The sequence below is a fragment of the Microcebus murinus genome, chromosome 18 (assembly GCF_040939455.1).
Source record: "Microcebus murinus isolate Inina chromosome 18, M.murinus_Inina_mat1.0, whole genome shotgun sequence".
NCBI classification, from domain to species: Eukaryota; Metazoa; Chordata; class Mammalia; order Primates; family Cheirogaleidae; genus Microcebus; species Microcebus murinus.
Window position 1 is genome coordinate 26,770,463 of NC_134121.1, and position 27,912 is coordinate 26,798,374.

Consider the following 27,912-nt stretch of genomic DNA (forward strand, 5'->3'; position numbering starts at 1 on the left):
TCAGACTTCAAAATGCAAAACGTGAATTAAAAGATCTAGTCATTTTTTTTGAAAAAAGGCTTAGTGTTCACTTTACAACCACTATTCACAGAAATACTCACTAACGTATATTCATATACAAGACCAGCATGTCCCAAGCAATCTACAGTGAGGTCTTCAAGAGAATTCACAGCTATTCCACCACAAGCAAGAGAGAGTCTGAAATTACATATATGTCACCATAGCTTTAGCTTTAGTTATGGAAAACATAAAAACACTAGTTTCTTAAAAGTGAAAAGATATCTAATGCAAAAGACTGTCTCGTAACTGTATTGTATTGTTTTGGGGTTATGTTTTTTTAATTGACAAATAAAATTATATATACTTACCATGTACAACATGATGTTTTTAAATATGTATATATTGTGGAATGCTTAAATCAAGCTAATTAACATATGCATTACCTCACATAGTTATCATTTTAGTGGTTAGAACACTTAAAATGTACTCTTTTAGCATTTTTCAAGAATACAATATATCGTCATTCACTATAATCTTCATGTTATACAATGGATCTCTTTTTTTTTTTTTTTTTTGAGACAGAGTCTCACTTTGTTGCCCAGGCAAGAGTGAGTGCCGTGGAGTCAGCCTAGCTCACAGCAACCTCAAACTCCTGGGCTCAAGTGATCCTCCTGCCTCAGCCTCCCGAGTAGCTGGGACTACAGGCATGCACCACCATGCCCGGCTAATTTTTGTATATGTTTTTAGTTGGTCAATTAATTTCTTTCTATTTTTAATAGAGACAGAGTCTCACTCTTTCTCAGGCTGATCTCAAACTCCTGAGCTCAAATGATCTGCCCGTCTCGGCCTCCCAGAGTGCTAGGATTACAGGCGTGAGCCACCGCGCCCAGCCTACAATGGATCTCTTGAACATATTCCTTCTAACTAAAATTTTATATCCTTTGACCAACATTTCCCAATCCCCTAGCCCCTTGTAACTACCATTCTACTATCTATTCATACGAATTCAACTTTTGTTTTAACATCTGTTATAAGAAGATGAAAACTTTTCTTATATTTCAACAAAGTTCTGAAGTAGGTTAACAACCTTGATTTTTGACTGCTCAATTAATTACTATAATTAAGAATAAAATTTGAAATTTGTATGCTATTATTTTGCTCAATAACAATTACATATAAGCTAAAAGGAATACACATAGGATAATTTCAATTTATTCTACTAAAAAACTTAGGATACATAATTATCTGCAAGTTTACCTTTCCATATTTCTCCTTTTTGCCCTGCGAAGAGCTACTATTCCATGTTTTGCAAGCATATCTAAGGAAAATGGATCAATTCCCTATGATCAAATTAACATAAAGGTTATAAACATGTTTTAAACTGGTATTTCTCAAACTTTTTTGTCTTAGCACCACTTAACACTCTTGAAAATTATTAATAAACCAAAGAGATTTTGTTTATGTGAGCTCTCTCATATTTATATTATAAATTAAGTATGAGAAATGTTTTAAAAATTAATTCCTTTAAAATAATAATAAGCCCATTTTACCTTAACATAAATAACATTTTTAATGAAAATTTACTATACTTTTCAAAAAATATATATATAGTGAGAGCAGTAGCCTTATCTTACATTTCTGCAAATCTCTTTTATGTCTGTCTTAATACAAGATAGGTGGATTCTTATATATCTCCTTCTGCATTTAATTTTGCATGATACACATTGTTTTAGATCAAGTATATAAAGAAAATCTGGCCCAATAGAGATAAATACTGGAAAGGGAGAAATATTTTAATAGCCTTTTCAGATAACTATGGATATTCTTTGATATTATACCAAAATTTAACATGTAGTAGTTTCTGGAAGGTTAGTTTCAATATGGAACCATATTGATGAACTTTTTTTCCTCTCTCACATTAAAATCCATTAGTGTATCTTGTACTTTGAATGGATTATTTATCCATGCATGACTTTATAAAACCATGCATTTTCTTAGTCATTTAGAAAATATTGGTTCACTGAGTTAGGAAAAACTTCTAAATGTTGACACACGTCATGGTTATACAATGTGAAAAAAACCACATTTGTTAATTTTATCACTAATACTATCAGAAAAGCCTTTTAAGCATTGGGAAGCTGTCAAGCTCACAGTCGCAGATACAAGTTTTCTTAAATTCTAACTTTTGTTTGAAAGTTCAAATGTTATTGACAACAAATACTTTCAGTTGTTTTCCTTGAAGTAACAGGATTGCTTCATTCATTTTTGAGAAAAATCTACCAAATATCCATATTTAAATAACAATAGTTTGTCTGTCAGCCATTCTTTCCAAGCAAAAATGGCATGCCATAAAATGGCATTGTTTGGCTACTGAATTACAGAAAGGCTTTCCTCCAAGACAACCATTATATTTGGGTATGTAGCAGAAACAGTTCATGTGTACTTCCTATTTTGTCACATAGAATTGTAAAAGGAGGCATAGTCAGGCCAGGCATGGTGGCTCATGCCTACAATCCTAGCACTTTGGGAGGTCAAGGCAAGGGGATCACTTGAGGTCAGGAGTTAGAGACCAGCCTGAGCAAGAGCAAGACCCCGTCTCTACAAAAAATAGAAAAATTAGTTGGGCATGGTGGTGCCTGCCTGTAGTCTCAGCTACTCAGGAGGCTCAGGCAGGAGGATCACCTGAGCCCAGGAGTTCGAGGTTGCAATGAGCTACAATGATGCCACTGCACTCTATCCTGGGCAACAGAGTGAGACTCTGTCTCAAAAAATAGATAAATAATAAATAAAATAAAATAAGAGGATGCATATTTAAAGATAAAAACTTAATAAAATTAATAAGTTTTACTACTTCCTCAAGACATTCTTAAATGAAACTGCCATTTTTTTTCTTTTTTGGTTTTTTGTTGTTGTTGTTGTTGTTGTTTTACTTTTATTTTTTTGTCATTTCCCACTACAGCCTCGAACCTGTAATAAACTGCCATTTTTAAAACTACAAGTATGTGATGGTATGTCAATAAACAATGTGCTGACTACTAGTATACTTTGGTGGTGCTGCTTTGATTTATACTAAGGGTCAGGAGTTTTACCTACTATTGCTTTTGCATCATCATTGCAAATGTCAGTACAGTGTAAAAGGCATTATTTTTTTCTTTTTTTAAAGACACTTGATAAATATTTTCTTTATTATTATTATTCTGAAAATAGTTTTGACCTCACAGACTCCCTGAAAAGGTCCAAAGACTCCTACGGATCCACAGACCATATTTTGAAAAATGCTAAAGAACATTTACAAATAATTAAAATCTAAACTTTCTTTCTCACCTTTTGATTAATGACAACAAATTCTTTACCAAATTCAGCACAGACTTTCTCTTTCAGGTCTATTATTTTTTGTACTCTATCATCAATAAATTTCCTTTCAGCTTTTACCAATTCTTCTTTCTCTTCTGCAGTCTTATAAAAGAAACCAGAGTTCACCTCCCTAAAAGATTAATAAAAACAAGCTAGTAAAGGCAGGAGGGGAAAAGAAAAAAAAAAGTCTACACGAAACATCTGGGGAGAAAGAAAGAGATTTAAATATATTTTTATTTTTTTTTTATTTTTTTTTTCAATGCATGCAAATGGTCCAATTAAATATATTTTTAGAGAAAACAATTTCAAAAGTTATAGCGAAACTAACACATACGTTTTTTCATATTCTAGTGATACATTGCAGGTAAGGATAAATGCATCTTCTACTCGCTTCTTCATGTGTGGATGTCGGGCACCATGATCCAAAACTAATCCTCTGATCAACCTATTGAAAATATGTAATGTTTCTTACTTTGAATATACACTTTAAAGTTTGACATAAAATTAAAATTATACTCTTGTTATAACAAAAAAAGTAGTAAAAAAAATTAAAAAGTTGTAACAAAACTGCCAGGATACACATTGTTTCTTTGCATCAACTTGTTTGTTTGTTTTTAAGACAGGGTCTCCCTCTGTTGCCCAGGCTGGCCTGGAACTCCTAGCCTCAAGTGATCCTCTCACCTCAGCCTCCCAAGTAGCTGGGACTACAGGCACATGCCACTGCTCCTGACTTGAGAATTTACTTTAACACAGTGTGACTTTGAAGTCACAATGAAAAGTCAAGCCAGAATTATTCTCTAAGTTATATGGCTCAAAAAATGTGCCACAGCTGAGCAAGTAATGAAAGATTAGGCACACAATGAGTTTCTTAGGAACAATTTGTTCAAAATAATTATATGGGATTTCTACTTATGATTCTTTTATAACCAGTGTTTATTATACATTAAAGTTAATTTTTTTAAGTAGTTAAACATAATTGTAAAGAAGTTTTCAAAATTTTAATATAACTAAATTACTACAACTCATAACTGAAAATGAAGATATCTTATTTAGGAAGAAACAAGTAAACTGTATGTTCACTAGTTTTCACTTTTCAAGACTCCACTCTTTCTTCCTCTCCATTCTCAGCAAGTGACCTTGCTACTTTGAGAAAATAGAAACATTGTCCTATTACAACCTCTGCCAATCAACCTGCACTTGAACCTGAACCTCCTCCTTCTCTGAATGAACTGTCCATGCTAAGGTTAACCTCTCTACTTGCGTACTGAATTCCATTTCTCCTCTATGTTCTTGCATTGTCCCCTATTCTTCCATATCAATTCTTCTTGCCTACCACCAGAGCATCTTCATCAGCATACAAACTTGCCATAACAATTTTCATCTTTAAGACAAAGAATTCTTCCCTGTATGCCCCATTCCTGAATTCCCTTCTAGCTACTGCCCCATTTCCCTGCTGTCCTTTACAGCTAAACTCCCCTGAGTTACCATTCTCTCTTGAGCCCACCTTCAATCTGGCTTTCACTTCCATTCTTTACTGAATCAGCTTTCATTAAAGCCATAAAAAAACTAAATATTTTCCAAATATTTCCAAATCAACTCTCAGTTCACAACTTACTCAAACTTCTGGCATATGACACAGCTGATCATTCTCTCCTTCTTGGAACACTTTCTTCTCTTGGCTTCTGGGGCACTACTCTCTCTTGGCTTTCCTGCTTCACTGACCACCCCTTCTCAGTCTCCTCTGCTGAGTCCTCCTCATTTTCTCAAACTCTAAACACTGGAGTTCCCAGGGCTCAAGCCTTAAACTTCCCCCTTTTCTCTATCTCTAGTCACTTCCCAGATGATCCCATTAACTCTCATGGCGTTGAGTCATTTATAAACAATGACTCTCAAATATATATTTCTAGGCCAGACCTCTATTCTGAACTCCAGACACATCTCTCCTACTCCTTATTCAACATCCCTGGGGATGCCTAAGAGGCATCTCAAACATAATATTCCCCAACTGAACCCTTGAATTATTTCCCTAAACCTACTCCTCCCAGTCTTCTCCCGCTGCTCATACAAGAGATATCCTCGGCTCCTCTGTTTCTGTCATGCCCCATGTCGAACCATCCACAAATCCTATTGCCCCTTCCTTCTAAGTATACCCTAAGCTAAACCATTTTCATTTCTCACCTGTACTATGACAACAGATTCCTAACTAGTCTCCTCTTTCTGCCCTTGCCCCTCCTTTGTCTCCCAACCTGCTCAACAGTACTCACTGTACGATAACCACAGATGTCCTTCTGAAACATAAATCAAGAACGTCTTACTCTCAGCAATAGTAGGCTAATTTGGACCAACCCTATTACTAAGAACAATTAAAAATTCTAGGTTAAGGTCAAGATGGCGGACGAGAAACACCGCCAGACAGAGTGTCTCTGCAGAAAAGACAGATTCTAGCAGAAATTAGAAAAAAGCAGCAAGAAGACAAGCATACAGCGGACGAGGGCCAGAAGGAGGGTTACATGAGACCCCGGGAGACTCCACGGGAGGAGGTTGCGGAGGAAAACTGGAAGCTGAGACCACCGGAGCAGCCTGGAGACCAGCGGCAAGGGTAGGTGGATTTGCCATTACCCCTCCCCTGCATTTGGGACTGCTGGTGGGCTCCCCAGCAGGTGGAGAGACCTGCGGACACCAGCCCAGAGACGGCTGCCGCCAGCCAGCAGTGAGCCTGTATCGGACGTGGCACCAGGCTCCCAGCACCTCCTTGTGCACAGACCCCAGCTGCATGGCAGGCACCATATTGCCTCCTCCTCCCCTCTGCTGACCCTACCCGCGGCTGCCCAGAGAGACAATACAACCACCAGCCAGAGGCACCTCCAGGGAACGGGACCTTCCCTTTTGGGACCCTACAGCTGACTAAGGAGAACTCAGACTGTGAGCTCCCTACCCGCCAGCCCTCCCAGGTACTGCTGGCACGGTGTTCCTAGGAGAACGGTGCCGACTCAGAGGCTGAGAGACACAGACACAGCTTGGGCTCCCTGTGGGTGAATTGGGACCGGAACTCCTCTACCTGGTGGGGATACAGTTTGAAATCTGGGACCCAGAGGTCGGACCTGCAGACCAGATCCCATGCACCAAGGTCTAGCATTGCCTGGGGCACAGAAGGGATATATGTCAACAGCCTACTGAGGTGTGTGTGCCTTCAGGGGCAAATCAGCGTCCTAGAGGGCAACCCTCCTCCCAAAAGGAGGCCGTACGCCCAGCCCAGGTGGCGTTCCTGCCCAGGGAACCTTCCCGCCGGCATCACAGTCTGGGGAGGCCTGGTGGCGTGTGGTCTGGCCTGCTGGCAGAGGCCGAGGAGTAGCTGCGGAGTTGGGGAGGGTGGAAAGAAGCGAGGCCCACTCCAGACTGCCGGTCTCAGACAGCCTCACCCCCACACGCAGACTTTCTGGCTGAGCGGGACCATTCCAGCCCCGCCCTGACAGCTTTTCCTGGAAGCAGAGAACAGAACTTTGACCCCTGCTAACGGCATTGGTGGTGCCTGAGGGCAGGCTTACCCAACCCAGCTCCACCCAGAACAAGAGCTGATAACAGGACACAAAATCAACAGCATAGCCTGTTCCTCCAAGCAAGCACCATCTACTGACAGGGACGGCATCCTGCACAGCCTTTTCACGGCACCCACTGACTCATTATACAGGGAGTGGTCGAATCTCACCCACAGACACCACCTAACGGCTCAGAAACTAAACAAGGTGTGTGAATACCCAAACAAAAACCTAAAGGAAAGAAACAACAACTGATCGACATGGGAAGAAATCAGTGAAGGAACTCAGGAAATATGAAGAACCAAACGGAAAACACACCCCCAAAGAGGAGCACCAGCTCCCTAGAAACGGACACCAACCAAAATCAGGCAACCAAAATGACAGAAGAGGAATTTCGTATGTGGATCATAAGAACACTCACCGAGCTACAACAACAGCTCAATAACCAACACAAAGAAACCACAAAAAGCCTCCAGGACCTAGAACAAAAGTTCACTAAAGAAATAGACACAATGAAGAAAAGTTTAACCGAACTCCTGGGAATGAAGAATCAATTCAAGGAACTATAAAATACAGTGGAAAGTCTCAAGAACAGGGTAGATCAAACAGAAGAAAGAATCTCAGAGATTGAAGATAACATCCTCCAACTAAATAAAACCGTCACAGAGATAGAGCAGAGAAACAAGAGAAAAGAGTAATGCCTACAAGAGATGTGGGATTATGTGAAGAAACCTAATGTGAGGGTCATAGGGTTACCAGAAGGGGAAGAAGACAACACTCAAGGGTTGAGTATTGGGACAAGCTATTTGAAGATACAATAGAGGAAAATTTCCCAGGCCTTGACCAAAATCTCGATATACAAGTTCAAGAAGCTCAGAGGACCCCTGGGAGATTCAATGCAAACAGGAAGATGTCACGACATGCAGTCATCAGACTGACCAAAATATCAACTAAAGAGGCCCTTCTAAGAGCTTTAAGACGAAAGAAGCAAGTGACATACAAGGGAAAGCCAATTCACATAACACCAGACTTCTCTAATGAGACTTTACAAGCAAGGAGAGACCGGGGCCCCATTCTCACTCTTCTGAAATAAAACAATGCCCACCCTAGAATCTTATTCCCTGCAAAACTAAGCTTCATATATGAAGGAGAAATAAAGACATTCTCAGACAAGCAAAGTCTCAGAGAATTCACCAAGACAAGACCAGCCCTACAAGAAGAACTCAAAACAGTGTTAGCACGGAACACCATAATAAAAACTCACGAATATAAAAACAACCAAAACCCAAAGATTAAAGGCCAGATAATACAATGGCTCAAGAGAGAAATCAAAGCAACAACATCCAATCCAACAGAATGAACAGTAATCTACCTTACCTATCAGTTATCTCAATAAATGTGAATGGCTTAAACTCTCCACTCAGGAGACATAGGCTGGCTGAATGGATAAGAAAATACAGGCCAAGTATATGCTGTCTTCAGGAAACACATCTAACCTGCAAAGATGCATATAGACTAAAAGTAAAAGGGTGGAGATCAGTATTCCAGGCAAGTGGAAGCCAAAAGAAGGCTGGCGTGGCAGTTCTAATTTCAGACGATTTAGTTTTTAAAGCAACAAAAGTAGTGAAAGACAAAGAGGGTCATTATATAATGCTGAAGGGCACACTTCAACAAGAAGAGATAACAATTTTAAATATATATGCACCCAACTTACGTGCACCCAGTTTCATAAAGCAAACCTTACTGGATCTAAGCAAATGGATTAATAGCAACTCCATAATCACCAGAAATTTCAACACCCCACTGACGGCACAAGACAGATCCTCCAAACAGAAAATTAATAAAGAAATAATGGATTTAAACAAAACCCTGGAACAATTGGGTCTGACTGACATCTATAGGACATTCTACCCAAAATCCACAGATTTTTAAAAAAATAGAAATCATACCATGTACCTTCTCAGATCACAGTGGAATAAAACTAGAAATCAACCCTAAAAGAAACTCACATTTCTACACAAAAACGTGGAAATTAAACAACCTCCTACTAAATGATTACTTCATAAATGAATAAATCAAGATGGAAATTAAAAAATTCTATGAAGAAAACGACAATGGAGACACAAGTTATCAACTCCTCTGGGACACAGCTAAAGCAGTTCTGAGAGGAAAGTTTATCTCCATAAATGCCTATAACCAAAAGACAAAAAGATCACAAATAGACCATCTAACAAAATGACTCAAACAGCTGGAAAAAGAAGAACAGACCAACCCCAAACCCAGCAGAAGAAGTGAAATCAACAAGATCAAATCAGAACTAAACGAAATTGAAAACAGGGAAGCTATTCAGGAGATTAATAAAACAAAAAGTTGGTTCTTTGAAAAAATAAACAAAATTGACACACCATTGGCTAAGCTAACGAAAAGCAGAAAAGAGAAATCTCTAATAAGCTCCATCAGGAACAAAATAGGAGATATCACAACTGATCCCAAAGACATACAAGATATAATTTATGAATACTACAAAAATCTTTATGCACACAAACTGGAAAATGTGGAGGAAATGGACAAATTTCTAGAAACACACAGCCTCCCTAGGCTCAACCAGGAAGAAATAGATTCCCTGAACAGACCAATCTCAACAGCTGAAATAGAAACAGCAATTAAAAATCTCCCTAAAAAGAAAAGTCCCGGTCCAGATGGCTTCACACCCGAATTTTACCACACTTACAAAGAAGAACTAGTACCCATCTTGCAGAAACCATTCCACAACATCGAGAAGAACGGAAACCTCCCGGACACCTTTTATGAAGCGAATATTACTCTGATACCAAAACCAGGAAAGGATGCAACAAAAAAAGAAAACTACAGACCAATATCTCTAATGAATATAGATGCAAAAATTTTCAACAAAATCTTAGCTAACCGAATCCAGACGCTTATCAAAAAAATAATCCATCACGACCAAGTAGGCTTCATCCCAGGGATGCAGGGATGGTTCAACATACATAAATCTATAAATGCAATTCACCACATAAACAGAAGCAAAAACAAAGACCACATGATTCTTTCAATAGATGCAGAAAAAGCTTTTGACAAAATTCAACACCCTTTCATGATACGAACACTTAAGAAAATAGGCATAGAAGGGACATACCTAAAAATTATACAAGCCATATATGACAGACCCATAACCAACATCATACTGAATGAGGAAAAACTGAAATCATTCCCACTTAGAATTGGAACCAGACAAAGCTCCCACTATCTCCACTTCTGTTCAACATAGTGCTGGAAGTCTTGGCTACAGCAATCAGACAGGAAAATGGAATTAAAGGTATCCAAATAGGGGCAGAAGAGATCAAACTTTCACTGTTTGCTGATGATATGATATTATATCTAGAAAACCCCAAAGATTCAACCAAGAAACTCCTCGAACTGATCAATGAATTTAGTAAAGTCTCAGGATACAAAATCAATACACAGAAATCAGAGGCATTCATATACACCAACAACAATCTAATTGAGAACCAAATCAAAGACTCAATTCCCTTCACAATAGCAACAAAGAAATTAAAGTACCTAGGAATATACTTAACCAAGGACGTAAAAGACCTCTACAGGGAGAACTATGAAACACTGAGGAAGGAAATAGCAGAGGATGTAAACAGATGGAAATCCATACCATGCTCATGGATTGGCAGACTCAACATCATCAAAATGTCTATACTACCCAAACTGATCTACAGATTCAATGCAATACCTATTAAAATCCCATCAGCATTCTTCACAGATATAGAAAAAATAATTTTACGCTTCGTATGGAACCAAAGAAGACCCCGAATATCAAAAGCAATTCTAGGCAACAAAAACAAAATGGGAGGCATTAATTTGCCAGATATCAAACTATACTACAAAGCTGTAGTAATTAAATCAATATGGTATTGGCACAAAAATAGGAATATGGACCAGTGGAACAGATGTGAGAATCCTGATATAAAACCATCCTCATATAGCCATCTAATCTTTGACAAAGCAGACAAAAACATACACTGGGGAAAAGAATCCCTTTTCAATAAATGGTGCTGGGAAAACTGGATAGCCATCTGTAGAAGGCTGAAACGGGACCCACACCTTTCACCTCTCACAGAAGTCAACTCACGCTGGATAGCAGACTTCAACCTAAGGCATGAAACTATTAGAATTCTGGAGGAAAAAGTTGGAAACACTCCTAGACATCGGCCTAGGCAAAGAGTTTATGAAGAAGTCCCCAAAGGCAATCAAAGCAGCAACAAAAATAAATAAATGGGGCATGATCAAACTACAAAGCTTCTGCACAGCCAAAGAAATAGTCATGAAAGTAAACAGACAACCTACAGAATGGGAGAAAATTTTTGCATCCTATGTATCCGATAAGGAACTGATAACTAGAATATACTTAGAACTCACGAAATTCAGGAAGAAAAAATCAAATAACCCCATTAAAAAGTGGGCAAAGGACTTGAACAGAAACTTTTCTAAAGAAGACAGAAGAATGGCCAACAAACATATGAAAAAATGCTCAACATCTCTAATCATCAGGGAAATGCAAATCAAAACCACAATGAGATATCACTTAACTCCAGTGAGAATGGCCTTTATCAAAAAGTCTCCAAACAATAAATGCTGGCGTGGTTGCGGAGAGAGAGGAACACTCCTACACTGCTGGTGGGACTGCAAACTAGTTCAACCTCTGTGGAAAGCAATATGGAGATACCTTAAAGTGATACAAGTGAATCTACCATTTGATCCAGCAATCCCATTGCTGGGCATCTACCCAAAAGATCCAATGACACTACAAAAAAGACACCTGCACTTGAATGTTTATAGCAGCACAATTCATAATAGCAAGGCTGTGGAAACAGCCCAAGTGCCCATCAATCCAAGAATGGATTAATAAAATGTGGTATATGTATACCATGGAGTACTATTCAGCTCTAAGAAACAATGGTGACATAGCACATCTTATATTTTCCTGGTTAGAGCTGGAACCCATACTATTAAGTGAAGTTTCCCAAGAATGGAAAAACAAGCACCACATATACTCACCAGCAAATTGGTATTAACTGAACAGCACCTAAGTGGTCACATAGGTACTACAGTAATAGGGTATTGGGCAGGGGGGAGGGGGGAGGGGGGCGGGTATATACATATATAATGAGTGAGATGTGCACCATCTGGGGGATGGTCATGCTGGAGACTCAGACTTGTGGGGGGATGGGGGGGGAAATGGGCATTTATTGAAACCTTAAAATCTGTACCCCCATAATATGCCAAAAAAAAAAAAAAATTCTAGGTTAAAAACAAAAAACATTAACATTGGAGAGCTACAAGATAGTAAACAATTACTAGGCCAAACTGAAATAAAACAGAAACCTCAAGGTAAGTGGAGTTAAGTAAAGAATTGCAGGTACTTTTATCTTAAAGTCATTTGACAATCCAGGCAAATCTGAACTTTGGTTTTAATAACTTCAAAATGAGAAGGGAACAAAATTAAAAACCTGGAGCTCATCCAAGGTGGAGAGTCTAATAGGAGACCCTCTTCATATTAAGCTGGAACCCAAAGGGCTACATACTCAGGGTTATCCAGAAGGATGAACTAGAAATAATCAGCTCTCACATGAACTTACAGTCAGAATTCACATCAAATGGATATTCAAAAAAAACTTCAAGCTGTGAATTTAATTTAAAGTAGTCCCTAGGCTATCTGCAGCAGCAAATGCAAATCCTCTCTGCAGGAAAGGCACCTTCACTCTAGGTCTCAAATTACTTCCACAAGTACTTTTTCCGAGCACATTGAAAGGCACATATGGAAACAAAGCATAATGAGTGAGAATAAGCAAAATACAATAAACACCACAAACAGACAAACCAAAATTTTAGATGTTATAATTATGAGACATGAACTATATGTTTACAGAAATAAAAAAGGGCAAGTTTGAAAAGCTCTGCAGGGAATAGGAAACCATAAAAACTGACATGGCAGATTCAAGAAAGAACCAAATAGAACATCTATAAATAAGTAAATAAAGATGTCTACACATATACACACAGATATTAAAAATTCAAGGGAACAGACATGTATCCATATGTCTAACAAAAGAATGTTACAATGTTTACAGCACCACTATAATGTTCAAAAAAACTGAAAACTACCTAAATGCCCATCAGTAGCTGAATGAATAAACTGTTACACTAACACAAGAAAATACTGAATAGCAATGATAATGAACAATCACTAATATATGGAAAAATATGAATGAGTCTTGCAAACAAGCTGAATGCAAAAAGCAGACCTACCTTATAATTCCACTTATACAAGTACAAAACAGGTAACAGTAATCTATGTAGTAGAAATTGAGATTACTCTAGAAGAAATAATGGCTGAAAGGGAGCACAAGAGGGGCTTTTAAGATACTGGTAGTTCTGTTTCTTATAGGAGTGCTGATTACACGGATATACTAGGAAAATTCACAAGCTGTACCAATATGATAGGTGTACTGTTCATTGTGTATTATACTTCATTAAAAAGTTGTTTTAGGCCAGGTGCAATAGCTCACATCTGTAATCCCAGCACTTTGGGAAGTCAAGGTAAGAGGATAGAAGTTTGAGACCCTAGCCCAGGCAACATAGTGAGACCCCAACTCTACAAAAAAATGTAAAATTAGCTGGGTGTGGTGGTGCACGCCTGTAGTCCCAGCTACTCGGGAGGCTGAGGGAGGAGGATAGCTTGAGCCCAGGAGTTTGAGGCTGCAGTGAGCTTAGATGACACCATTGCACTCTAGCCTTGGTGACAGAGTGAAACCATGTCTCAAAAAATAAAAAACAATTATCAAGGTAAAAAAAAAAAAAACCAATAAGAGAGAATCTACAAATTAATAGCGACTTATAAAAGATATAGCAACCAAATGCAGTACGTAAACTGTATTTGAATCCTAACCCAAACCAAACTAAAAAAACACTGAGATAATCATTAAAATTGGAATACAAAGTAGAAATGTGATGATATTAATGAGCTATTATTAATTTTTAGATGTGATAATGTTTTGTGGATATAGTAGGTAAAAGGGGGGCTTATATTTTATAGATAATAAAGTATTTAAGGTAAAATAAGTATTTGCTTCAAAATAATCCAGGATGGGAGGGGGGAGGAGGGATATAATTAAAGTAATATTGGCCACATATTGGAAATTGATAAAGATAAGTAACAGGTGAGAGTTCCCTATTCCATTCTCTCCTATTCTCCCATTCTCCATTCCATCCTATTCTCTCTATATTTATATATGTTTAGAATTTTCTAAAACAGAAAGTTTAAAAAGAGTTAAATTCCAAATTAGCTGGCCCCTTTTACCTCTCTGACTTCATCTACTTTTTCCTCTTCCTGTGCTCCAGGCACACTGGAACACCCCAAGCACACTTCTGCCTCAGGGTCTTTTCAACTGCTATTCCCTGATGCTTAGAACATTCTTGTTCCAGATATGCACAGGGCTAGCTTCCCTATTTCTTCAGAGACCTCTTAGCTATCTAGTTTAGTTTCTTATCAGAATGGTCTTCCCTGACCACTAAACAATTACACACACAATTATGTTTTTCTGTTTCAATCAGAAATCGCACATTTGTTTCTTGGGGAAACAAATTCTGTTTTGTTTGCTTTTCATTCTCAGCACCTACAATAGGGACTGGCTCATAGTAAATACTCAATTACTGCATGTTGAATGAATACACTGATGTTGAATAAAAGTAACTAATGAAATTAATTAAAGAATGTCTGAAGAAAACCAAATATAATAGAGCCCGTGTATTATCAAAGTTTACATAATTTACTTTGTATTCGTTTCTGATTTATGCTTCATCTCCACGATTTCTACCATGAAGAGATCAATAGGGTAACCTGGTCTTCTAATTGCCAAAACAGAATCCACAACAGCCTGAAAAGCAAGTGAATGAGAACAGTAAATTATTTGAACTACTAAAAGAAACCAATGGCCCAAGTAATCTGTCATCACACTAAACAGGTAAAGCCTTGAAGCTTCAAAACTATGTTTTGGGCAAGGCCAACAAGTGCTACTTTACTATGGACACTAATAATAATCAATGCCAATGGACACTTTTTTTAATTTTATTTGAGACAGAGTCTTACTTTGTTGCCCAGGCTAGAGTAAGTGCCATGGCATCAGCCTAGCTCACAACAACCTCAATCTCCTGGGCTCAAGCGATCCTACTGCCTCAGCCTCCTGAGTAGCTGGGACTACAGGCATGTGCCACCATGCCCAGCTAATTTTTTGTATATATATTTTTAGTTGGTCAATTCATTTCTATTTTTAGTAGAGACGGGGTCTCGCTCAGGCTGGTTTCGAACTCCTGACCTTGAGCAATCCACCCGCTTCGACCTCCCAGAGTGCTAGGATTACAGGTGTGACCCACCACACCCAGCCCCAATGGACACTTTAGAGTCTAAAAAAACTTTAGAGATTATCAGGCCCAAACCTTTTATTTTACAGATAAGGAAACTGAGATAAGACTTCAAGAAGTTACAGTCTTAGGGGTGGCACCACAGCTCACACCTGCAACCCCAGCACACTGGGAGGCCTAGGTAGGAGGACTGCGTGAGGCCAAGAGTTTGAGACCAGCCTAGGCAACATAGTGAGACCTGTCTTTACAAAAAAAAATTTTTTTTAATTAGCCAGGTGTGGTGAACACCTGTAGTCCTAGCTAGGAGGCTGAGGTAGGAGGATCCCTTGAGTCCAGGAGTTTGAGGCTGCAGTGAGCTATGCACAACTGCACTCCACCTTGGGCAACAGAGCAAGACCCCATCTCTTAAAAAAAAATCATAAAAATTAAAAAATTACAGTCTTAAAATCTAAGAGCTGGTAGCAGAGCCAGGCCTATTAATAGAATTCAGGTGTCTTTAACAGCCAAGCCACTGTTCCTTTGACCATTCTAATACTACCCAAACTTTTCCACCAAAGGACACCTTAATGGAAAAGGAGAAAATGTAATTGAAGGGAATAGCTCAAATTTGCTGGCTATCATAACATGAAATTTTAAGTCTTATGTTTTATCATGAAAAGCTTCCATGTCATGCCACAATATATACACATTTGTTTCAATGTGAAAATAATGCTTTTCTTCAAAAATCATAAAATAAAATTGACACTTCAGAAAAATATATCTCATTTATTCTGCCACATATCCCCCAGGAATATACAATTTAAGAAGCATAACACAAAACATCATATTACTTACCTCAGAAAATAACATGAAGTAACATGCTATGGAAATTAAGAGCTAAGGTATGACCATCTTAATATATAAATAAGGCAAAAAAAAAAAACCTGACAAACCCGATAGCTTAGAAAAGTTTACCTGAGGTAACGTAACATTTGGTTTTGGAGCCTAATAAGGAAAAAGACAAAGGCCATTGGATAGTGAAAATATCAGTGTTTCTGTAACTCCCAAAGAGAACAGGTATCTTAACCAGATAGCATGAAGGCCACTTTCGTACTCCAACAATAGAAAAAACAGCAGAGCTTTTCTTCCGACTGTTCAGCAAGAAACTATCTGATCTTAATCTGATTCGCCAAGCTAGTTTTCCTAATGGTAAGGAGAATTAGCCAGAAACAACTGAGGTATTCCAGTTTGGCATTTGTATTTCTCAAAATAAATTATTAATGATAAGACAGCATTCTGCATTGTCTGTCAATGTCTCATGAATTTAGTTGCTAAGAATTAATCGTTCCTGATAAACTATTAATAATATATTCAAGTTTCACAAACTGCAAAGCTGAGGAACAATATTTCATCAAACAATAGCTATCTGATAAAAGCCCTCCCAAAATATCCAGCCAATTTTGAGTTTATATCATATGTTACATTATACTTTTGGAACAAAATAAATATAAATTTCCCAGATGTGAATATTATATAGCAGATCAATCATGTCTAATTAAAGTGGTAACCTTATCTACAAGGCATGCTGCTAAAATAACTTTCCCATGTGTTACCTCACATAGTAAACTATGGACTTCTAGGTTTAAAGAGACTGGTATAATACCCAAGGGCTTCTACAGGAGATGATCCACAAGCAGTCAAGTCTCCCCCAACTTTCAAGTCACTTAAAAGAAAGCCTAATATGACACTTCAAAAAATTATAAATACTTTCTGGCAAATCAAATCTAGCCTATAAGTAAGCCTAAACAGTAAAAGTTTATCTTCCATATTTTAAGTTCAAAAGAATCACATGTAATACTTGATTATCTTATAGGAGAAAGAAAAATATCACCACGTTTTAGGCTGTACTCATTCTGAATGCAGAAGTTTAATTACATACCTCTGTTAACACATTAGCCAGTTCAGCATGAACTTTAGTTTGCAGGGATGTTCTAGCCACATCTAAGAGGATTTTTCTGTTCATCTCCTTTTTTACTTTAACTTTCTCCAAAACTTCAAGTGCTTTTATCTTTGCAGCTTCAAATCCTTCAGCTATTATTCTAGGGTGCAGACCCTGTTACATCCACATAAAATTATAGATTATAAAGTAATTTATATAGTCATCCAAAGTAAAAGTAACCATTCTTCCCTATTAATAGGTATGCCCAAAACACATTATATTAATGCCAATAAATATAAGTGTATGTAATTTTAAAAAGTCATTTTAGTCATTATTTGAAATAATCTCAAACTTACAGAAAAGCTGCAAGTCCAGTACAAAAAATTACAAAAGTCCTCTTATTTCCAAAAATTATGACTATGTTGTCATTATGTTGTTTTGTGCCCTTCTGAAGGAGTACAAAAGACTTCTCTCAATGCAGAGACAAAGAACCAGCATTGAGTTGGAGAAAAGGGGTAGACAGATCACTTCAGTGTTTCCCACTTCACCCAGTGATCAAAGTTAACATCACGGTAATGGGACAGACTGGTACCAGGTGCCTCCTGATACAATTCAGTCAGCAGAACACAACACTTCTGTGGTATTCCTGCTCAGAATCTATAATCTGAGTCTAACTGAGAAAAGAGGCAATTCCAAACTGGGGCACTTTCTACAAAATAACTGGCCTGTACTCCTTAAAAGCAGCAATGTCATGAAGCACAAGTGGCAGTTCAGGAACTAGTCCAGCCTAAAGGAGACTGGGACATGACAACTGAATGCAACACATGAGCCTAGAGTTTCTTTTTCTATAAAGAACACTATTGGAGCCGGGCGCGGTGGCTCACGCCTGTAATCCTAGCACTTTGGGAGGCTGAGGCGGGCGGATTGCTCAAGGTCAGGAGTTCGAAACCAGCCTGAGCAAGAGCAAGACCCCGTCTCTACTATAAATAGAAAGAAATTAATTGGCCAACTAATATATATATATAAAAATTAGCCGGGCATGGTGGCGAATGCCTGTAGTCCCAGCTACTTGGGAGGCTGAGGCAGGAGGATTGCTTGAGCCCAGGAGTTTGAGGTTGCTGTGAGCTAGGCTGACGCCATGGCACTCACTCTAGCCGGGGCAACAAGCGAGACTCTGTCTCAAAAAAAAAAAAAAAGAAAAAAAAAAAAAAAAAGAACACTATTGGGACAAGTGGTGAAATTTGAATAAAATCTGCAGATTAGATTAGTGTCAATGTGTCAGTGTTAGTATTAATTTCCTGGTTTTTTAAATCATATTCTGATTATATAATTCCCTGGATTTAGGAAATATATAATGAAATATTTAGATGTCTGCAACTTATTCTCATACCATATGTACACTGATATAAAAAATATATATATATATATATATCTGAGGAAGAGAGCAGGGAAGGCAGGGAAAGAGAAAAATGATAACAGTTGGAGAATCTGGGTTAAAAGTATACAGGAATTCTTTGTAACATTCTTGTAACTTTTCCATAGGTCTGAAATTATGAAAAAATAATAGTTTTTTTTTTTTTTTTGAGACAGCGTCTCGCCTTGTTGCCCAGGCTAGAGTGAGTGCCGTGGCGTCAGCCTAGCTCACAGCAACCTCAAACTCCTGGGCTCAAGCAATCCTGCTGCCTCAGCCTCCCAAGTAGCTGGGACTACAGGCATGCGCCACCATGCCCGGCTAATTTTTTGTATATATATATTAGTTGGCCAATTAATTTCTATTTATAGTAGACACGGGGTCTCACTCTTGCTCAGGCTGGTTTCGAAATCCTGACCTTGAGCAATGCGCCCGCCTTGGCCTCCCAGAGTGCTAGGATTACAGGTGTGTGCCACCGCGCCTGGCCAAAAAATATATATATATAATTTTTTAAAAAAATATTGTTTATTCCACAAAATACACAAACATTGTGAAAGCCAGCAACAGGTCTAATTCATTCCCTTCCTCCTTTCCTTTACATCAGTCCTATATTGGCCTTTCAAAGTTGGCATTTATTGAACATTTGTGCTGGTCATGGCTCTGTGGGCTTTATGTCAATTACTTAATACTCTCACCAACACTATGGAATGGGTGTTACTATTATTCCTATTTCACAGAGGAGGAAGCCAAGGCTTAAATAGATAATATAATTTGCCTTAGATCATCAAGATAGTAAGAAGTGGAACCAGGGTTTAAACCCATGAGACCTGACTCTAGAGCCTGTTATTACTCATTTTTTAAAAAGTCTTTGGGGCCAGGCGTGGTTGCTAGTTCAGGATACCCCTCCATCCTCAGTGTTTCTGTCATATCCTAGGCCTGGCTCTATCACTGTATGGCCACACAGTTTCATAATTATGTCTGTCAGCATCTCACCCTTCTGAAACTTTTGGGAATGGCTTTCTCTTGCCCTCTCCTGCTGAGTATTACCAAGAGAAGGGAAGCAGGTAGCCCTGATTTCCTCTGGCAGTCTTACATTCAGGATGGAAATAATCCTCAGGATGAAACAGCATTATGAGTGGAAGAGCTAAGAGACAAAGGATCTGGGTACTTGACGACTAATTGAATTTTGTAATCAACCAACCTTGGAGCCTACCTTATCTCCCAGTGTTCTATTACGGGAGATAATAATTTCCTTATTGTTTAAGTGAGTTTTAGTCAAGTTTCTACTGCTTTCAGCCAAAAGTTGCAGGTACTGAATTAATAGACAATTCCCAATACTAAATGAAACACAAAGAAATAATAATTTTAGCACTTGACCAGGTTATGCTTTTCTGAAATGGTCCCTGAAAGAGAGGAAAATTCATATACTTAATTAGAGAAACAAGATAAGTATGCCAAGGAAAGAATACAGATTGAACAAAGGCACAGAGGTAGAAATGTGCATGATGATTTTAGAGGCTAGCAAATGGAGGATTCTGGCTAGAGTAGGTGGTTCTTAATAAAGGAAAATGAAACTAGAAAGATATGTGATAACAAACACATAGAAGGCCACATTCACTCATTTCTGCCTGCCAACATAATTTCACAAAGCCCCTAAGTCTATGACAGCATGCAGCTCTCTGGAGGGATGCCTTAAAGATAAAACAAGATGGAGCATATGATCCCTCCATGTCTTTTGTCTGAGTCACTATATTCCTTAAAACATAAATGACCCTAGTCCTTGCCTTTTCCTACACATAAGATAACATCTGATGGGGTTAGTGATTATACTTGTGTAATCTAGAACCAAATATATACTCTTACACCCAAACTGTGACACAATTCTACTTTAATGCAACTTCTAAATAAATATAATTTTCCACATAGTAAATCTTCACCACCTATGTATGAACTGTAAACTGAGATACTACATTAGAGCAGTCTGATTAAACTTCTCTAAAGGGCTACTCCTGAGCTGTAGGCCTCCGTCTACAGTCCTCAGTAAGACTTCTAAGTAAAACTAATTTTAATTCTTTAAAATATTAAGTTTTTCTTCAGTCAATAGGTAGGTAAATTCATAGCATTGAAAACTTTCAATAATTTTTCTCCAGTTATCTGTTTAAAGGTATATAATTTGGTTTCAACTTTGTCAGTGGCATTTTCTTTCTTAGGTAATTACCCACGAATACATGGGTAATTTTTTTACCCTTTCATGTATCTTAAATATTTAATTTTTAAAAGAGGTATATAATTCCAATAAAAGTCATTATTTTTGGGAAAAAGTTCAATATTATTTCCACTTATAACTATCCAAGAATATCTTAATGAAAATTAACTTTACCCTCTAAAATTAAACCATATTACTAGTAAAAACTTTCCATTCAAAATAAAATGTGAATTCTATGAAATGCTAATACCTCAGAAATGTAAAGATCAGCTTGTTTTAGTAACTCTCCAATAAGCAGAACATTTGAAGTAGTACCATCTCCTGTGACATCATCCTGAGCTGTTGCCACTTTGGCTATCAAAGAAGCTGTTGGATGTTGAATTTGCTGGAAAAAGTAAGCAACAGATTAAAAAAGAGAGAGGATGAGATAAGGAAGTAGGCCACAAAAAACACAATAACCTAAGGGTCAATAGTAAAATTATGAAATAAGCTCTATCCTGCAAGTTTACAAGTTTTATATTATCAATATTTTTTTTTTTTTGAGACACAGCCTCGCTTTGTTGCCCAGGCTAGAGTGAGTGCCATGGCGTCAGCCTAGCTCACAGCAACCTCAAACTCCTGGGCTCAAGCAATCCTCCTGCCTCAGCCTCCCAAATAGCTGGGACTACATGCATGCACCACCATGCCCGGCTAATTTTTTCTATATATATTAGTTGGCCAATTAATTTCTTTTCTATTTATAGTAGAGACAGGGGTCTCGCTCTTGCTCAGGCTGGTCTCGAACTCCTGAGCTCAAATGATCCACCCGCCTCGGCCTCCCAGAGAGCTAGGATTACAGGCGTGAGCTATTATCAATATTTAAATGTCAAATTCAAAATTTAAAGAGTGAAAAGTAATGAGGTCTGAACACATTATAAAAGCCTTTGCTTCAGAAGGCAATGGCATTTCTAAAATAAGATTAAATCCTTAAATCTCAAAGATAAATACATTTACTAAAATTGCAAAGCATTTTTTATTTTTCCATATTTACAAAGAACACAATGCAGTGCCCTTAAAAGATGTTATTAATTTGTGAGTATCCCTAAGCTATTACTTGAACAAAGCTTTGAAAATAACCAAAAAACATTTTTTATTGAGGTTTAATTCAACAAGCATATCTCTATACTGTGGCATTTAGCTGATAGCCTTGGCTTGAAGACATACAAGTTCCACCATGTTCCCAATTAAGGCTTATTAAGGTTTATTAAAGTCAGCAGCATCAGCTCACCATCTCATGGAGCAGCACATTGCCATCTTTGGTGAGTTTGATGTCACCTGCACCAGAAACAAGCCTGTTGAGAGAACAGTGATATTATTAATTTCACATGGCAAGACACTCCCAGTGCTTGCCACTCTACTGTCCTTACTACGGGGAACTGGGCTTGGAAAACTTCCACTGTACCATGGGAGATACCATACCATAGTAATTACCACCATTTGCAGCTCACAAAATCATTTTTCTCCAGATGGACTGCTTATGGCAATTTCATCCCAAGTGGAGCATTTACAAGTTTAAAGATAAGAGCAGTTGATGAGTTATGAACAGTGGTTTGGTCAAAGAATATTTAGAAGTCTACAAAGCACAAATTTGCAAATTTCCTATAAGTTTTATTAATACATTTTGGTGAATGTTCTCATTCAGTCACTCAACTTAGTTTCCCTCATCTCTTACATTTATTAGATCACCAAGTTCTGTCAATTCTACAACCTAAATATCTCTTGAATCTGCCTCCTCTCCATTCCCACTGTCATCATCTCTACCGTGGACTAGTTAAGACAGCATCCTGGTATCTCCAAATTTGAATCTACCCTCCATACTACATTTATATTTCTAAAAGACAATGTGATATAGTCAGTTCCCTGATGAAAAATCCTTCAATGATTTTTATGTTCTTCATCATCTTCAAGGTAAAATCCAAACTAATTTAAAAACGATATACTTGACATTTCCCAGTCTGGCTTGAATCTATCTTCCCTCCCTCATCTACCTTCCCACAGACAAATCTTTTTGGTTTTTTTTTTTTCTTTTTTATATTTTTGGTTGTGAGGAGGTGTGGTCAGTTGCCTTGTTTTTGTTGAGACAGAGTTTCCCTCTATCACCCTGGGTAGAGTGCAGTGGTGTCATTGTAGCTCACTGCAACTTCCAACTCCTGGGCTCAAGCCATCCTTCTGCGTTAGCCTTCCGAGTAGCTGGGGCTACAGGCATGCGCCACCATGCCCAGCTAATTTTTTTCCTATATATATTTTTAGTTGTCCAGATTTCTATTTTTAGTAGAGATGGGGCCTCACTCTTGCTCAGGCTGGTCTCAAATTCCTGAGCTCAAACAATCCACCTGCCTGGGCCTCCCAGAATGCTAGGATTACGGGCATGAGCCACTGCACCTGGCCCATTGGGCTTTCTTATTCCTGAAATTACCTACAAGGGTTTTACTCCCTTCTCCAACTGATGAATTCTTATTCTTTTTTCAAGAGTGATCAAACATCATCCGTTGAGAGCCTTTTCCCTCTGTCTTTATGCCCTTTCCTCAGTATAATATGTAACTACATATAATTAGCACATGTCTCTACCAAATCTAACAACAGAAACTGTATCTTTGTCATTTCTGTGTTCCCAGCATCTAGTACTAAAGTCCTTAAACTACCGCCCTGGGGCCACATAGGGGCTGCCTAGCACATTTATCCAGTCCTCCGTGGTGTTTTTGCTTCCACTGCCTGTCCTGTTTAGCAGCCCACTTGTCCTGGCCCCACAGTGCAGCACTCTCCAACGGTTGGAGGGACAGTGAACTGGCCCAGTTTAAAAAGTTTGAGGACCCCTGATTTAGTACATAAGTGCCGTCTTTTACAACTAATATTATTTTGCTTGTTCCTGTGAGGACGTTCTCTCTCCTCTCATACCCTTTTGCCCTCATTAGTCTCTTTTCCTCACTCTAAAGAAAATGGAGCTATATAAATATATGCTGAAAGGAAGAACCGTGGGCACAGAGTATTGAGGTAACTTGCCTAAGTATTCACAGCTTCAAGGTTATGGAACTAGGATTTGAACCCATGCCTTGGTGGCTCCAAAGCCCGTGCCTGTCCACTCCAACATACTGCCATACAAAAATAAGATTATCTGCCGAATTTACAGACTACGGGAGTACGGTCTTAAAGAGCAAAGGAGTTTAATGCTTTATGTTTCCTATGAGACACTAAAGGAACTGACTTTCCAATTGTACACGAACTTTAACGAAAAGAGGGGACATCACGGCTTCCTTCATGGGGCCCTTTCCTCGGGGAGGCTTTTCTGCTCCTCCCCCAACGAGCTAGAGACGCTCTCAGGGCAGGAATCGGAACCAGGGAAACCAGACCCCGGCGCGTCCACACGGCTCCAACGTCCGCGGAACCTCTGCCTCAGAGCGCGCGCCGACACCCGACAAACCCCCAGCCGCCTAACCGCCGCCTCACATTTTCATGGTGCCTTTAGGACCCAAGTTAGTCCGTAGCACATTCTGCAGCCCTCGGGCGGCGCATATATTGATAGCCAAGGCCGCCTGCGCCCGCGCCACCTCAGCCTTGGCGTTCACCGCCTTTATCGCAGCCATAACCTAACGGTTAAAGGCAAAAACAGACTAAGTTGCGATTCTGAGCAAAAACCCTGGCGCCACGCCCCACTCTTCTGAGTCTCAGCCAATCATAGCCCTGAAAGGAAGTGACGTTGATACACCGCGACGGAACGGAAACCAGAATCGCCTTCGGTCTGGTCGCCAAGATGGCGTCCTCCGCCTCTGCTGGGACCCCGGCGGGGAAGCGAGTGGTGAATCAGGAAGAACTGCGGCGGCTGATGAAGGAGAAGCAGCGTCTGAGCGCCAACCGGAAACGGATAGAGTCTCCATTCGCAAAGTACAACCGTTTGGGGCAACTGAGTTGTGCCTTGTGTAACACTCCGGTTAAGAGCGAGCTCCTGTGGCAGACTCACGTCCTGGGAAAGCAGCACCGAGAGAAAGTGGCCGAGCTGAAAGGCGCGAAAGAAGCTACTCAGGGTCCTTCTGCTAGCTCAGCGCCTCAGTTCGCCAAGAGGAAGGCGCCGGACGCAGACGGCCAAGATGCCAAGAGAGCGAAGACCACCTCCGTTCCTCAGGTACAGCCCTCCACATCCGCTTTGCCCACCAACTTTGAAAAAACAGGAAAGGAGTCCACTAGGGCGACCTCCAGTAAACCTTCGGGACTCGGCTTACTCCCCGATTATGAAGATGAGGACGAGGACGAGGAGGAGGAAGAGGAGGGAGGAGAAAGAAAAAGGTGGGACGCCAGCAAGCAGCCGCCCGATGCACAGGGCAAGGACCATCCACTTTCTTCCTCACGGGAGGTAACAAATAGTGTGCTGCCAAAGGATTTTTTTAACACAAATCCTCCCAAAGCCCCCTTAATTCCTCATTCAGGGTCAATTGAGAAAGCAGAAATACATGAAAAAGTAGTGGAAAGGAGAGAAAACACCGCGGAAGCATTGCCGGAAGGTTTTTTTGACGACCCTGAGGTAGATGCAAAAGTACGAAAGGTAGACGCTCCAAAGGATCAGATGGACAAAGAATGGGACGAATTTCAAAAAGCCATGAGGCAGGTCAACACTATTTCCGAAGCCATAGTTGCTGAAGAAGATGAGGAGGGACGGTTGGACCGCCAAATTGGGGAAATCGATGAGCAGATAGAGTGTTACCGTCGGGTGGAAAAGCTGCGAAATCGCCAGGATGAAATAAAAAATAAGCTTAAACAGATTCTGACCATAAAAGAACTGCAGAAAAAGGAGGAGGAGAATGCTGACAGCGATGATGAGGGAGAACTACAGGATTTGTTGTCTCAGGATTGGAGGGTGAAAGGGGCTTTGTTATAAGGTTTTAAAGACCCAAGATTTTGATTTTTTTTAACAGTTTCCGCTATTGTATAAAAAGTGCTGTCTCTCAGTATATCGGTTACTTCATGCCTAGAGATGTGGGTATCTAACTGTGTCTTTGAGATAAAATGAACCAGTGAGCTACAGCACTTTGAAAAATTCGTGTAAAATATTTTTTAGATAAGGTTGTTTTGAAATTTTTTAAGTGTTACATAACAAAATGCCAACTTTTCCACACATTAACATGTTTGTATAATTTTGAGTTACAAATACTGCACATAGTGAAATATATATTTACTTAAGTAATTGTTTTGAAAGTTTTTAATTAAAACTTAGACCAGCATTTAGATTAATACTTAGTGTGCTATTTGGGATGTATATGCACCACTAAATCAAACTCAAAAGGTTGGTTTTCTTTTTTACTTAGAACACTACTCAAACACATAAGTCACTGTAGGTTAATCAGTTCTCTTTCTGAGTATTCTATTTTCAAAAACATGCTTTAGTAGAACATCAAGAAAAATATATGCCAAACATGACCAGCCTCCTTAAATCAAAATTTGCCTTGACTAGACCAGCGCTTGTCAGATATAGGTGCACATGAGAATCCCCTATGAGGCTTTAAAAAAAATTAAGGTGCCTGAGGCCTTACCTTTCAATAAATCTGGGGTGGGGCCTAAGCAGCTATATTATTTTTGAAAGCTCCCAGGTTATTCTGACGTATGCCAGAGTTGGAGAGTAACTGCCATAAATCCAGAACCCGTTTGTATCTTTTGGGGCCTTTTTCTTTAAATAATATTCAACAAACTTACTGTTTCTTGAATGGAAAAAAAAATTACCTTTTATTTCTGTCTTAGCTAGTCTTAAATTTTATTTTATGGTAAATTAGGGTTCATGGTTTACAGGTTTTTATCTAGTGTAGGAAGGACTAAGTTTTTCCAGCAGTAACAGTTGGCTAGTGCTGGTCATTAATAATTTAAATCGCTCCTTCCTCCTTTGGAAAAGGAGGTTGAGGTATGCAAATAGGAAAAGGGAATTAGTGTTCTGGAGATAGAAATGCATACAGTATATTCAAATAAAAGCCACAATAATGGGCCGGGCGTGGTGGCTCACGCTTGTAATCCTAGCTCTCTGGGAGGCCGAGGCGGGCGGATTGCTCAAGGTCAGGAGTTCAAAACCAGCCTGAGCAAGAGCGAGACCCGTCTCTACTATAAATAGAAAGAAATTAATTGGCCAACTGATATATATATAAAAAATTAGCCGGGCATGGTGGCGCATGCCTGTAGTCCCAGCTACTCGGGAGGCTGAGGCAGAAGGATCGCTCCAGCCCAGGAGTTTGAGGTTACTGTGAGCTAGCCTGACGCCACGGCACTCACTCTAGCCTGGACAACAAAGCGAGACTCTGTCTCAAAAAAAAAAAAAAAAAGCCATAATAATGATAGCTAAGACTTATCTAGTTCTTAATTCAGGCCAGGCAGGCATCTAAGTGCTTTATATATGCTAACTCAGTCTAGTTTCACTAAAGCCCAGGTTTTATGCAGGGGAGTACCAAGAGATAAGATCTGAAAAGCTTTTGATTGCTAGATGAAATAATTCTTCCTACAGGCAATGTGGAAATAAACTGGAGGTTTTCAACAAAGAATTAACATCTGCAAGAAAATATGGAGGATTAGTTGCAGTATATAGAATGGAAGGAACAGAGGAGAGAAGGCTGGGGAGACTACTGGAAAACTACATTTTCAAAAGTGAGGTGACTAAGGCTTTAATTAGATATGGATTGGGAGAAAAGGAATATAATTGAAAGAATTTCACAGGAAGAGCTAACATTTTAGTGACTAGAAATGGAAGAAGAAAAAGGGGAGATAAAGATGGGACTCAAGGTTTTGTTTGGTGTCAGTGTCTAAAAAGTTATCTAACACTGAGCAGTTATGTGCCACAAATTGTCCTGCTGCCTTTGGCACAAAGTCTTGAGCTACCAGCTGATCACTGATAGCAACTTCAGTATGATGACACAGAGTGCCTGCCTCAAATAGATGAACCCACACTCAGAATTTTCTGTTATTCATCACTTTATTATTTCAGCAAGAAAGTACAAATATGGGTTGCAAGGGTGGGCTCAGTTCTACCATG

General features: G+C 39.1%; 2 protein-coding genes across 3 annotated transcripts in view; one reads left to right on the plus strand and one right to left on the minus strand.

Moving 5' to 3' along the window:
• The window catches only part of CCT6B (chaperonin containing TCP1 subunit 6B), a 37,452-nt gene extending 12,812 nt beyond the window's left edge, over positions 1-24,640 (minus strand). For both annotated transcript variants that reach the window (XM_012790262.3, XM_012790202.2), the window contains exons 1-9: positions 24,360-24,640; positions 22,144-22,207; positions 21,127-21,261; positions 17,260-17,433; positions 14,754-14,857; positions 3,689-3,799; positions 3,325-3,484; positions 1,258-1,340; positions 102-198 (exon numbers count right to left, since the gene is read on the minus strand). In XM_012790262.3, the coding sequence (XP_012645716.1) occupies positions 102-198; positions 1,258-1,340; positions 3,325-3,484; positions 3,689-3,799; positions 14,754-14,857; positions 17,260-17,433; positions 21,127-21,261; positions 22,144-22,207; positions 24,360-24,496 (1,065 nt within the window). In that variant the 5' untranslated portion in view covers positions 24,497-24,640. The remainder of the gene's footprint in view (positions 1-101; positions 199-1,257; positions 1,341-3,324; positions 3,485-3,688; positions 3,800-14,753; positions 14,858-17,259; positions 17,434-21,126; positions 21,262-22,143; positions 22,208-24,359) is intronic.
• On the plus strand, positions 24,622-26,083 carry ZNF830 (zinc finger protein 830). Its single transcript, XM_012790509.3, has one exon. It carries the CDS (start codon positions 24,664-24,666, stop codon positions 25,780-25,782), a length of 1,119 nt encoding a protein of 372 aa, XP_012645963.1. The 5' UTR covers positions 24,622-24,663; the 3' UTR covers positions 25,783-26,083.
• Positions 26,084-27,912: the final 1,829 nt, after the last annotated feature.

What these genes read in the sequence shown, in the direction of transcription:
- ZNF830 (XM_012790509.3), top strand. Translation starts at nt 24,664, where the DNA reads ATGGCGTCCTCCGCCTCTGCTGGGACCCCGGCGGGGAAGCGAGTGGTG.